The sequence below is a fragment of the Hyla sarda genome, chromosome 11, assembly GCF_029499605.1.
Source record: "Hyla sarda isolate aHylSar1 chromosome 11, aHylSar1.hap1, whole genome shotgun sequence".
Taxonomy (NCBI): domain Eukaryota; kingdom Metazoa; phylum Chordata; class Amphibia; order Anura; family Hylidae; genus Hyla; species Hyla sarda.
In genome coordinates, this window is record NC_079199.1 from 99,846,652 (window position 1) to 99,860,608 (window position 13,957).

Below are 13,957 nucleotides of genomic sequence, written 5' to 3' on the forward strand. Positions count from 1 at the left end.
GAAAATCCCCATAGCAAACATATGCTGCTCTGGACAGTTCCTAAAATGGACAGAGATGTCAGCAGAGAGCACTGTGGTCATGATGTCAGCAGAGAGCTCTGTGTTCCAAAAACAAAAGAGTTTCCTCTGTAGTATTCAGCAGCTAATAAGTACTAGAAGGATTAAGATTTTTTTAATAGAAGTCATTTACAAATCTGTTCAACTTTCTGGCACCAGTTGATTAAAAAAAAAAAAAAAAAATTTCCACCGGAGTACCCCTTTAAGTCGTGATGTGAACCTAGCCTTACAGATTATTTTCCTGGCATGTCTGCTGTGGAATTATTAGATATTTTATGGGCCCAATATCCCCAATATTCCTATGACTTATATGGGGATTTCAGGAAAGTTAATTTTAGACGTGGTAGGATTTGCAGCCTTAAAGTGCGGTGTGCGCGGAGTGCCAGACGGCAGACATCTTGAATAAATTACGGTCCCAGTAATACCAGTTAACTAGGTGCATACAGCTTTTGGCACTGGAGGAAAGAGGAAACCGCCATCAGGCTATTGGACAGCTCCTGAATTATGTCCTCGCCGGATTTAAGGGTTATTTCATCCGCTGCCACGTTGCCTTGGAAAAAAATAAAAAAATCTCCTAAACAAAGGGGTCCCAGTATTTGGCAGGACTTTATGGTGGGGATGGTCTGCGCCGCTCATGTTCTGAATTACATTGTGGTCTTGAAGACTGGGAAGGCGCTCCGACCGAATACTAATGATTATCTGGTGATGGCGGCGCCCCCTGTCTAAAACATTATGGGATGTGACTTTAGTAGGTACAGGATTTATAGGGGATCGTACATACCCACAGCCATCTATTGTCTCCATCAGAAAGATGGTGGATGCTTGTGTGTTTTTTGGGGAACTTTTCACTTTTTCGGTGGCCACCATATGCCATTTATGATACGGAGGTTCTGTTAGGTAGCACATAGGGTCGCCACCTTTCTTGCAAAAAATAAAATACCGGCCATGCTAATTTGCATAATTAATTATATATGCGTGACATCACAGGATACACATATACGGGGGAATTTTCTCCTATTCTGACCCCTATAACTCTTTTATTTCTCCTTATACGGGGCCTGTATGAGGGTCATGTTTTGCGCCCCGATCTGTAGTTTTTAACAGGACCATTTTTGTTTTTATGTGACTTTTTGATCACTTTTTTTAAAATTTAATTTGGAAGTTGCAGTTAGTTACTAACTACAACTCCCAGCATGCCCTGATACAGCCTGTGGCTCAGCAGCTGCCCCAAACAAAAACTACAACTCCCAGCATGTTGGACTATATAGTAGTATATAGTATAGGTCATTGTTTCCAAACCAGGGGTGCCTCCAGCTGTTGCAAAACTACAACTCCCAGCATGTTGCATAATATAGTAGTATATAGTATAGGTCAGTGTTTCCCAACCAGGGGTGCCTCCAGCTGTTGCAAAACTGCAACTCCCAGCATGTTGGACTATATAGTATTATATAGTATAGGTCAGTGTTTCCCAACCAGGAGTGCCTCCAGCTGTTGCAAAACTACAACTCCCACCATGTTGGACTGTATAGTAGTATATAGTATAGGTCAGTGTTTCCTAACCAGGGGTGCCTCCAGCTGTTGCAAAACTACAACTCCCAGCATGTTGGACTATATAGTAGTGTGTAGTATAGGTCAGTGTTTCCCAACCAGGGGTGCCTCCAGCTGTTGCAAAACTACAATTTCCAGCATGTTGGATGATATAGTAGTAGATAGTATAGGCCAGTGTTTCCCAACCAGGGGTGCCTCCAGCTGTTGCAAAACTACAACTCCAAGCATGCCCGGACAGCCGTTGGCTGTCCGGGCATGCTGGGAGTTGTAGTTCTGCAACAGCTGGAGGCACCCCTGGTTGGGAAATATTGATATAGTATATGGCGCAACATTCCGGGAGTTGCAGGATTGGTTGGATAAATACCGCCCATTGATATAAAAATACCGGTAGGGTGGCCAAAATACTGGCTGTGCCAGTAAAATACCGGCCAGGTGGCAACCCTAGTAGCACAGCAACCTTTGAGCTCAGAAAGTCGAATCTGGATGTTGTAGTTTTGCAACAGCTGGAGGCACGCCTGGTTTGGAAACAATGACCTATACTATATACTACTATATAGTCCAACATGCTGGGAGTTGTAGTTTTTGTTTGGGGCAGCTGCTGAGCCACAGGCTGTATCAGGGCATGCTGGGAGTTGTAGTTAGCAACTAACTGCAACTCCCGATTTTAATGAAAAAAAGCGATCAAAAAGTCACATCAAAACAAAAATGGTCCTGTTAAAAACTACAGATCGGGGCACAAAAAATGACCCTCATACAGGCCCCGTATAAGGAGAAAGAAAAAAGTTATAGGGGTCAGAATAGGACAAAATTTATCCTGCATATGTGTATCCTGTGATGTCACGCATATATAATGAATTATGCAAATTAGCATGGCCGGTATTTTTTTGGCAAGAAAGGTGGCAACGCTAGTCATGACTAGGATCGGCCAGTGATCGAAACTTGTTGGAATTACTATGCATTTTTCTCCCTATATTTTGGTGTATGTTTAATCTAGATATAAAATACAGTATGTTAGTCCAAAACTGATGCTTAAATATTCATCCCTTTCCTTTTTTACGTTATAATTTCATTCCATGGAAATACGTATAACATGGGCAAAAATAAACCAGTATAAATTCAATTACGTGGAGGAAATAGTGGACAAAGTTTATTTTCCTCACACCCTATTTATTGATTGACAGAACAGAGTTCATTTTATATATCGTTTTCTTTGGTTTTTCCCATTTTTTTTTTAACCGATTAGAAAAAAAAATGCACCCAAGTGGCAACCTGGCTTAAAAAAAATGACAAAGTGTACGACCTTAACCCTCCCCGTATCTATTGTGAGCTGATCTGTTAATATGTAGATGTTATGAAACAGATTTACATGTATACGCTCTATAGACGACGTTTCCTGGACATACAACAGGTTTTTATGGTGATACATGTAAAACAGAACAACAGATATGAAGGAACGTGTTTTTTTTTTCCACCATTCATTCCTTCTAAGAAAGCGTCTTTGTGATCCATGGTATTGAGCGTCGGACTTTGGCCATAACAACTGCTAAGGAGCTTCACATAGTAACCGGGTATGAGCAGAATTCTAAGAGGCTCCTCACCCCCTCTATTGTAAGCCGTCTATGGATTGGTGGTCTATTGAGAGTGTCTCGCCATTGTAAGGCGGCCAATTCAGCCTGCCCTCAGCCCATTCTTTACACAGAGCAAGGCTATGGGAAGGCTGGGAAGAAAATAGTTTTTGTAAAGGAATACTACTACGTTCTGCAGCCTATAGGAGGGTGTGAGGCTGAAGGTAAACTCAAGGCATTGCAGAAGGTTCCATCGGAGCCACACTGATGATCGAACTCGAAAATTGTAAAACCAAAATGTAGTATTATATTATTTTTTATTTATTTATTTAATTTTATATATATATTTTTTTTTTCTGAGCCTCGATTTATTATGTCTTTCCTACATAGGGAGGGGTTTCATTGTTTCATGACCGTCATACCAGCCAACTAATGCTTGTGTCAGGAACAGGGACGTAGCTATAGAGCCATTTCATTATCACACGATATCATGGATAATGTTAATTCACTGATTAATACTTTTCTGTTTCTTACAGACGGAAATGAAGTTAAACTTGTTGCTCCTCTTCATGTCGGCCCTCACCTCCCAAGCTTTAACGTCGGACATGGACGGGGGTTCAAGTTAAGTTTTGTCTCTTCTCATTTCAGTACATTGAGCCCGATCGTCAATGGTCAATGGTATCATAGGGTTCCCAATAAAAAGATTGCTTTTCCTATTGTAACCTTGGTAGTCGCAACTATAGTCAGACATTTTGAAGGCAATAGAAGTCTACGCCTTTGATCACCCAGTCGTCTTCTTGCCTGTACATTATACTGTACGCAGCCTCTCCTCTCACCCTCCTCCTCTCTTTCCTCTTTGTCATTCATATCGTGAGGGTTGACATATTCTCGCGTTCGCCCACGTTCTCTTGTTAATATTGCAAACCTATTCACTCTTGTTTTCCATAAGCTTCAATAGGAGCACCCTGAAGGAAAAAACCCGTAAAGAAAGGTCTCAACAGTGCAGACATGTGACCTTACCAAGAGGAACGATCTGAAGAACATTGTGACACCGATATTCGGATACTTCTGTAATTTTCCCCTAATACCATACCATTTACCGTACTGTAGGTTGCGGTCATATCCCGGAGTGTGTTACAATGTTCTTGATGAAATAAAAAGTATAAGAAAGTGAAATGAGTCATCTTAAGATTTTCCCAATGGTTTCTGTAATATATTTTACAGCTGTGAGCGATCAAACATATTAACTCCTAAATCCAGGGGGCGGACGGATAAGTCTAATATCCTGAGCTAATGGAAGATGGAGAATGCTTGTCTCAGGCTAGGTTCACATTGCTCTCAGACTCCGCTACATGGAGTTCCATTGGCAATTCCATCGTAGTAACAGGAGCTCAGTGGGAAAAAATTGTCCATGCACAATTTTTTTTTTCTCCACTAAACTCCGGTAAACTACTGGATCCCCACTGGACCCTATTCAAGTCAATTGGATCCGCTGGGACCCAGTGGTGAACTGTTGGAGTCTGTTGTGCTCCTGCCCATTTTGGGTCCGATTGGCAAGAAAAAGAGAGCCGAACTGACCCAGAACGGGACGGAGCACAACAACAATGTGAACCTAGCCTATCCTCTAGTCACAGCTATAGCTACATTGACTGTTCTTGTTGCGGCAACGGAATCCATTGATATTGTGTTGGCAAAATTGCAGCAACCAAGACAATAGGTCCTTTTTTGAGTATGTACCTGCCCTTACATCCAAAGGTCAACCCCATCAAGTGATGATGAGCCCCCCTATTTTTGCTAACTTTGTCATGCCTGTTGTATGTATGCCCAGCTGGATATAGTCAAACTATAGAGCTGCTACTGGCCCCTTGAAGAGAAAGGACTCATCCTTGGTTCTTCCATCGGTTTTAAAGGGAATGTGTCACTAAATGTAATTTTATTTTCATTTATAAAAAAAAATGAAATGGTAACACATTCCCTTTAAAGGGGTACTCCACTGCTCAGAGTTTGGAACAAACTGTTCTGAACGCTGGAGCCGGCGCCGGGAGCTCATGATGTCATAGCCCCTCCCCCCTCATGGTGTCACACCCCGCCCCCTCAATGCAAGTCTATGGGAGGGGGCGTGACGGCTGTTACGCCCCCTCCCATAGACTTGCATTGAGGGGGCATGACCGTGGCATCACGAGCCTCCGCCTCGCATTGCATCGAAGTTCGCTCCATGCACTGGATGGCTGGGTGCCACAGCCTGGGGTGCCGTGCCGCTGGGGCCCCACCCGATCAGACATCTTATCCCGAATCCTCTGGATAGGGGATAATATGGCTAGAGGCTGAGAACCCCTTTAAGTTTTTCCTGGCCAATTGGTGGTTACCATTTTTATTGATTGAACACTCATTTGACCCACTGAGTAACGCTACACAACTACAGCTGAGTTATTTGACACATTGCCCTCCATCATGGTCAGTTGGGATGTCTGTGATGGCTGAAATGAGCACCCAGCGCCGGCTCCAATATTCAGAACAGTTTGTTCCAAACGCTGAGCAGCGGAGTACCCCTTTAAGTCCTGTCCCCATAGGGTCTACCTTGCTATCAAATGAGGTTTGGCCGTAACGGTAGGTCCATTTTAATGTATTCCATTTAGTACGGTGCACAGAAAACTCCAGCATGATGGGCACAGATAGTGAACCCGCAAGAGACAAGAGTCTATGAATCCAGCTTTAGATGTCATTGGGGTATATAAAGAAGAAATCGGGATCACTATAAGATAGGCAAAATGACTGGACCTCCTATGTAGAGTTAAGGAGTAAACCGGCTAGACTTTCGAAAGGAAATTAATAGGTTAATAAAATAGTTTTGTTCTTATGTGGAATCTGAAAGAATATTCCGCTTTGATGTTTTAAAGGAAACAGTATGGTATTATGTCAGGATGACAAGTCTACTTTAATGGTGGTTTTATAATTGAAGAAAGCCGACGTGAGCCGTGACCCAGATTTTCCAACTCCACTTTTTTGCTGAAATTTTTTTTTTCTGTACGGTATAATGTGCATTGAGGTGGCCAAGTGTGGTTTGGCACGACACATTGCCATCCTTCCTCAGCTAATACCATGTTCTTTTCCCATCCAGAGGATTACAAGAGCTTGAGGGTACTGATTGGAAATTCTACCACCAAAGCTGTCCTGTCTGGTACTCTCACCATACCGTGCCACATCACCTACCAGTCAGAACCAGAAGACATTGGTGCTGGGCGCCGAGCGGTCTTGGCCACACCTCGAGTAAAGTGGACCTATATCTCCAATGGTAAAGAAGTGGAAATCGTAGTGGCCCGGGGCCACAAAGTGAAGATCAGTGAGGGGTACAAATCTCGAGCCTCTCTCCCTGAATACTCAACTTCGGCACATGACGCCACGTTAGTCCTAAAGGAGTTAATAAGTAATGACTCAGGGATCTACCGATGTCATGTACAACATGGGATCGAGGATGACTATGCCATGGTGGAGGTCAAGGTGAAAGGTAGGATCCTGGTCCAGACTTATTGTAACTTCATTGAACGAAGAAAGTTTGTTTCTTCTAGTTAAAGGGGTACTCTGCCCCTAGACATCTTATTTCCTATCCATCTTATCCCCTATCCATTGGCGGGACCCCCGCGATCTCGTCTGCGGCACCCCAGACATCCGGTGGAGGGAGTGAACTTCGCTCCGTACCGGATGACTGGTGATGCAGGGCAGAGGTTCCTGATGTCCCAGCCACGCCCTTCTTGTGATGTCATGGCCACGCCCCCTCAATGCAAGTTTATGGGAGGGGGCGTGACTGCCGTCACGCCCCCTCCCATAAACTTGCATTGAGGGGGCGTGGCCGTGACGTTACGAGCCTCCGGGGCTGCACCCGAAACTCTAAACGAGATCACGTTTAGAGATCAGGGAGATCACAAAGGTCACCAGTGGCGGGACCCCCTACAATCAGACATCTTATCCCCTAACCTTTGTATAGGGGATAAGATGTCTAGAGGTGGAGTACCCCTTTAAGTTGATATTTTGCTTATTCTGGATCAACGTAAAAATGTTTGGATGACCATGATAAATATACCTTCTCCTGGTCTTCCTATGTATCTATAAAATTGGTCACAATTTTATATCTCATCCTTCATTTCTATTACAACCTTAACATATCTAGGCATTCTGAAGATCAGGAACCATATCCACTCGAAGATGTAGCATGGTTGGGATGCTCCACCCTTCAACATTATAAGACTAGGTACTATTGCATTGTAAATGATGGTTATGTTGGGTCCTTCTGTTTTTCAGGTGTGGTGTTCCTCTATCGTGAAGGGATCAGTCGGTATGCTTATACCTTCCCCATGGCCCAGGAAGCATGTACCAGAATAAAGGCGCACATAGCCACCGCTGACCAGCTCCTGGCTGCCTACCATGGAGGTTACGAACAATGCGATGCCGGTTGGATCGCCGACCAGACCGTCAGGTAAGACAATTGTCCCCTAAATTCTATTTGTGAAGCCAACATTGAAAATTCAACTCCCTTTCACTCTTCTCCCGGAAGATATCCCATCCAAACTCCACGAGAGGGTTGCTATGGAGACATGGACGGGTTTCCTGGAGTTCGGAACTATGGAGTGCTGGAGCCTGATGACCTGTATGACGTCTACTGCTACGTGGAAGAACCCGAGGGTAATTTTGAAGATTAATGTGGAAAAGGCCTAAAACTACCGGTTCAAAACTATGAGCCGTTCCTTTCTGTGATTTGAAAAATAGTTGGTGGTTTCTGTAGCTACATCTTTTAGTTACTATTTTTCTTACAATTTTTTTTTTAACGATTTTTCTTTTTCGAATTTATAGTCTAGCCCTAAAAGGGGTGCTCCCGAGGAAAACTTTTTTGTTAAAATCAACTGGTGGCAGAAAGTTAAACAGATTTGTAAATCACTTCTATTAAAAAAATCTTAATCCTTCCAGTACTTTTTAGGGGCTGTATACTAAAGAGAAATCCAAAAAAGAAATGCATTTCCTCTGGTGTCATGACCACAGTGCTCTCTGCTGACATCTCTGTCCATTTTAGGAACTGTCTAGAGCAGGAGAAAATCCCCATAGCAAACATATGCTGCTCTGGACAGTTCCTAAAATGGACAGCAGAGGTCAGCAGAGAGCACTGTGGTCATGCATTTCTTTTTTGAATTTCTCTTTAGTATACAGCCCCTAAAAAGTACTGGAAGGATTAAGGTTATTTAATAGAAGTGATTTACAAATCTGTTTAACCTTCTGGCACCAGTTGATTTAAAAAATAAAAAGCTTTAGGTAAAAGTGAGAAAATGAAAGTAGTGATCTGATTGGTTGGTGTGGGCATTTTATCTGCACTAGATCTTCTCCAGAAGGAAAAGAACTTGCTCTTCTACACTAGTGCCACCTACTGGAGGTAGCCACTGTTCACTGTTTATGGGGGTAGAGTATCTCCTTGTGGAGTTCGCCAAACTGGCACAGTTGAAGAAGCCAAGCAATGCTCCATGGGAAAAAAATATCCCAAGTAGCTAGCCTTCCCGACCCACCCTGTCCCCTCTCATGTTGAAAGCCTCTCCCTGGCTAGCTATCAAGTTTTTCAAGGCCCATTGTCTACCTTTTACCAAGAAGCATTGAAATGCTTGTAGGATTACATATTCCAGTATAATCTTCTCAATGAACTGTTTTTTTTAGAGGTTTTATTGTATTTATTGGGCAAGATTTTGCTTCTTCAAGCCAACCCCCAAGGTACTGGTATATTATAGGCTGATGCAACACCCAGTCTTCTAAGTCTACTGTGTCTGCTAAGGGAAAAGCAAGCTTAAAGGGGTACTCCGACCCTGGACATCTTATCCTCTATCCAAAGGATAGGGGATAAGATGTCTGATCGCGGGGGTCCCGTCACTAGGGACCCCCACAACCTTCCTGCTGCACCCGGCGTTCGTTAGAGCGTCAGGTGCGACGCTAGAGGCTTGTGACGTCACGTTCACGCTCCGCTCGTGACGTCACAGCCACACACACCCCCAATGCAAGTCTATGGGAGGGGACGTGACCATTTTTTTTTTATGCAATCTAGTTATCACAAAGAGGTTTTACTGTACCTATAAAGCATCTTATACCTATGACTGCCAATGTCCAACAAAGGGGTTACCATTATATTCATAATAAAGTTTTGGACCCCCTTATATTCGAGACCTATGTACTAAAATGGTTGAATTATTTCTAGAGGATGTTATCTTTACCGTTTCTTCTTGCTAAATCTATGTCTAGATACATATAAGAATGGACATCCTTGTCAGCTCTCTCAGTGCATTTTTGTATTGTAGGCCAAATATTTTTGAGTACATCGCCCATGAAGTTTACCCTGGAGGAAGCCAAAGAACATTGCAGGACCCTTGGTACTGAGATAGCAACAACAGGTCAACTCTATGCTGCGTGGAGCGAAGGACTGGACCAATGTAACCCAGGCTGGTTGTCCGATGGAAGTGTCCGATACCCTATTGTGGCACCAAGGGAAAGGTGTGGTGGCAACTCTCCTGGGGTCAAAACCATCTTTCAGTTCCGTAACCAGACTGGTTTTCCCAACTCTAAGGAAAAATACGATGTGTACTGTTTTAAAGGTAAGTGAACCATATACAGTGATGTAGATCATGAGAAAGCAATCCGGTGCTGCGATGAATTCCACACACATACAGGGCCAATATTCCATGTGTTTAGGTAATATTTTGGATCATAGACAGATGTAAAATATTGCAAACTTAAAGGGGTACTCCACTGGAAAATATTTTTGTTAAATCAACTAATGCCAGAAAGTTAAACAGATTTGTAAATTACTTCTATTTAAAAATCTTAATCTCTTCCAGTACTTATCAGCTGCTGTATGCTCCACAGGAAGTTATTTTCTTTTTGAATTTCCTTTCTGTCTGTCCACAGTGCTCTCTGCTGACACCTCTGTCCAGGTCAGGAACTGTCCAGAGCAGGATAGGTTTGCTATGAGGATTTGCTCCTGCTCTGAGATGTTCCTGACCTGGACAGAGGTGTCAGCAGAGAACACTGTGGACAGACAGAAAGGAAATTCAAAAAGAAAAGAACTTCCTGTGGAGCATGCAGGAGCTGATATGTACTGGAAGGATTAAGATTTTTAAATAGAAGTAACTTACAAATCTGTTTAACTTTTTGGCACCAGTTGATTAAAAAAAAAATGTTTTCCAGCGGAGTACCCTTTTAAGAATGTTCTTTCCCATCATAGGTAAAGACATTGTACCAACACATGATCCTCCAGTCTCAGGACACCGAGATGTTATCACAGTAACAGAAAGTTTTGAGGAACTCAAGTTTCTAGATGTAAAAGCTGAGAATGAAGCTCAAGGCTTGGTAGACTCCATACCGCTAAATGAGACCTATGTAACAAAAGCAAATCAAGAACGTAAGGAGAACGCAACGATTCTCAATGACCAACAAGGATCTCCACCATCTCCCCCCTACCCAACAACACCAACTCTCGAAAGCATTGTCAGTGATGAAGAAGATCTGTCCCCAGCGCTTGCAAGTTTTCCACCTTATGAAGATCATTCTGATGACAGTGAAGAGTCTACTTTGGGTTACACCATTAATATGCCGGTTATACAAAGTTCTCAAGGTGAATATTAATAGTAAGCAAGCATCAAGTCATCATATCAATAATTATATATGCAGGACTTTGTCAAGGGAAGGTGCATATTATTGTAAGTTGCATATGACCATAGATAAGTGATTAGATGTTAGCCCTGAAAGTGTATACTGCTTGGGGAGATGAGATGTGAGCTCTGAATGTTAATTCAACTGGGGGAAGAGATGTGAACTCTGAATGTGATTACTGCTGTGGTGGGATGCGATGTGAGTCCTGAATGTGACCACTTCCTAGATGGATTAAAAATGAGCCCTGAATGTGATTACTGCTGTAGTGGGATGCAATGCGAGTCCCGAATGTGATCTCTGCTGGTGGGTGTGGTTGGTGGGTGAGACGTGAGTCCAGAATGTTATCACAGCTGGTGGGTGCGTGGGGGGGGGGGGCTGATATGTGAGCTCTGCATGTTAATTCAACTGGGGAAGAGATGTGAACTCTGAATGTGATTACTGCTGTGGTGGGATGCGATGTGAGTCTTGAATGTGACCACTCCTAGATGGATTAGATATGAGCCCTGAATGTGATTACTGCTGTAGTGGGATGCAATGCGAGTCCTGAATGTGATAACTGCTGGTGGGGGGGGGGGGGGGACTGAGATGTGAGTCCAGAATGTAATCATTGCTGGAGAGATGAGACATGAGCCCTAAATGAGATCACTGGATGCTGAATATAATTACTACTGGGGGTGCTGGGATGTGGGTGCTGAATGTGATTACTGGTGAGGGGGATGAGATGTGGGTGCTGAATGTGATTACTATTGTGAAAGATTAATTGAGGATGCTGAATGTGTTTACTTTCAGGGAGGGGGGATTACCTCTGCTAGAAATACCATTTAGTGCTCTTTCGGGAGAGGGTATAACACTAAAAAGATAAACCTCTTTTTTACATTTTAAAGTTGAATTTAGGTATAAAGTAGCTAACAGTGACTTATAGGTATTGTGTGTGTTTTAAGCCATTTGTTTGGTTTTTGAAAAAAATCTTTTGGTAGGGTGCCCCGAGGTAAGATGGTTACTCCAGGGGACAGGAGACAGAACATGGTGAGTATACAAGGAGGCAATATGGTCCAGACTTAAAGGGGTACTCCAATGCTCAGCGTTTGGAACAAAGTGTTCCAAATGCTGGAGATGGCACCGGGAGCTTGTGACGTCATAGCTCCGCCCCTCAATGCAAGTCTATGGGAGGGGGCGTGACAGCCATCATGCCCCCTCACATAGACTTGCATTGAGGGGGCGGGATGGGACGTCATGAGGGGCGGAGCTATCATGTCACAAGCTCCCTGTGCTGGCTCAAGCGTTCGGAACAGTTTGTTCCAAACGCTGAGCAGTGGAGTACCCCTTTAAGCTGTCATGGAATGTTGTCATGTGAACAAGAATAGTTAGTGACAGCATCAACGACCATCCAAGTCCATAGGCATAGAAGATCTGTCATGATGAACAGTCTAAAGGATCCTATGATAACACTAGGCATATTGCTTTTATTTTGGCAGAGGACAAGGTTGGGTTGGTCCCAGAAAACAAATCTTCTGAGCCGACCGGAAGAGCAATGGAAGGAACTGTTCTGGCCACTGCAGGTGACTCCATCTTAAGTGTAACAATTGTGAATGCGCATGCAGAGAATGTTTATGACAACTTTACTGGCTCGGCACAGGAACCGGGCGTTGCTGTGTCAGAATCAGCAAACTACTATCCCATTGATGAAAACCCTTCTCCTACACAGTTTCTCAAAAGAGAACATGGAACGAATGCAAACACTGAGAAAGGAACAAGTCAAGGACACGAGTATAACACAACTAAGGCAGATGACAGCTCTGTCATGTCAACCACATCCTCTTCTATCCTAGAGGCCGATGTGGGTTATACAGATATTGATAAGAAGGCAGCGTTATTGTACGATAACCAGCCCAATGACACTACATCACAAACCACCACCATATACACGTTTCCCACTATACATCCATCCGTTTATCATTTCGAAGGATCTGGACAAGAAGATCACTCACTGTTCTCACAAGCTTCTGGTGACCATTTTAGTGGTGTTCAAGATCCCACAAAAGAAGTCCATGCGTTAGACTCAAACCCGGATCCGAAAACACCTATGCCACCATCTTCACAGCCAGAAATGCATAATAGCTCTAAGTTATCTTGGGAAGATGGAAGTGGAGATGTTCCAGAATCCACATGGATTGAGCTGCATAGTGGTCCGACTGTCAATACAAACCATACTCAAAACCATGAAGCCAATGCAACTGTAGAGCAAGATGGCCAACACAACACAACCCACACACCTATGCTTCTCATACAAGGTTTATACGACTCAAATGAAACTTCGACTGCACAAGTTTCCCACCTATTAAGTCCCAATATGTCTCGTGTCTACTCAACGGTTAAGGATGTAAGCGTAGAACGGTCAACAGTGATAGGCACAGTGGAGAGTACCAAAGACATAGAGTCCAATACAACTGTATATCCCACCATTACAACTTTCACTTCATCACCCAACAATCCCAGGAACTCTTCACACAACAATTTAGAGAAGACCCTTCAACCTACTGCGTCCATGAGCCCAACAGATCCTCTGCCTGCAGTCCCTACCGAGAAAGCAATTGTGGGATCGTCTGTGAATTTTTCAGGTAACCCCCTACATATCTGCATGGCCCTTATTCTTTCGGTGGTCTACTACATCACCAATGCCTTGAGATGAATCTTCTACTTCTACCTCTGTGCTTTGTCCTTTCACTGTCTCATTAGAATCTGGGAACCTTCTGTCAGCAGCCCGATCTATGTCAATCCAACCAGTCTGATCATTCGAGAGCGTGCATTGTTTTTGTTGACTTCTATGAAGTATTTTTATGATTGTTTCCATGAAAAAAAAAAATAAACCAAATTAAATGCTTTTTTAGAATTAAAGCACTTGATTCAGGTCATAATCTTCTTTAGTCCTTCAACTCTTTTCCGGTGTCTTCTTTATGTGTGTGTCTATCTGATTCTTTCACTAACATCTCTTTTATAACATTTCCAAGTGCAATAGGTATTTTTTGTAGCCATTCCTGTACCATAGTGGAATGCCAAGAGCCCTACATTAACTTAGGGAGCCCCACATTGACTTGGGGAGCCCAACATTGGTT

General features: G+C 43.3%; 1 protein-coding gene across 2 annotated transcripts in view; it reads left to right on the forward strand.

The window, feature by feature from the left end:
* The window catches only part of BCAN (brevican), a 68,722-nt gene that overhangs the window by 37,921 nt on the left and 16,844 nt on the right, over positions 1-13,957 (forward strand). The window contains exons 2-8 of one of the 2 annotated variants that reach the window (XM_056545181.1): positions 3,707-3,791; positions 6,289-6,675; positions 7,467-7,641; positions 7,720-7,847; positions 9,494-9,787; positions 10,417-10,806; positions 12,320-13,462. In XM_056545181.1, coding sequence (XP_056401156.1) covers positions 3,713-3,791; positions 6,289-6,675; positions 7,467-7,641; positions 7,720-7,847; positions 9,494-9,787; positions 10,417-10,806; positions 12,320-13,462 — 2,596 coding nt within the window. In that variant the 5' untranslated portion in view covers positions 3,707-3,712. The remainder of the gene's footprint in view (positions 1-3,706; positions 3,792-6,288; positions 6,676-7,466; positions 7,642-7,719; positions 7,848-9,493; positions 9,788-10,416; positions 10,807-12,319; positions 13,463-13,957) is intronic. The other variant, XM_056545182.1, reaches the window with a different exon arrangement.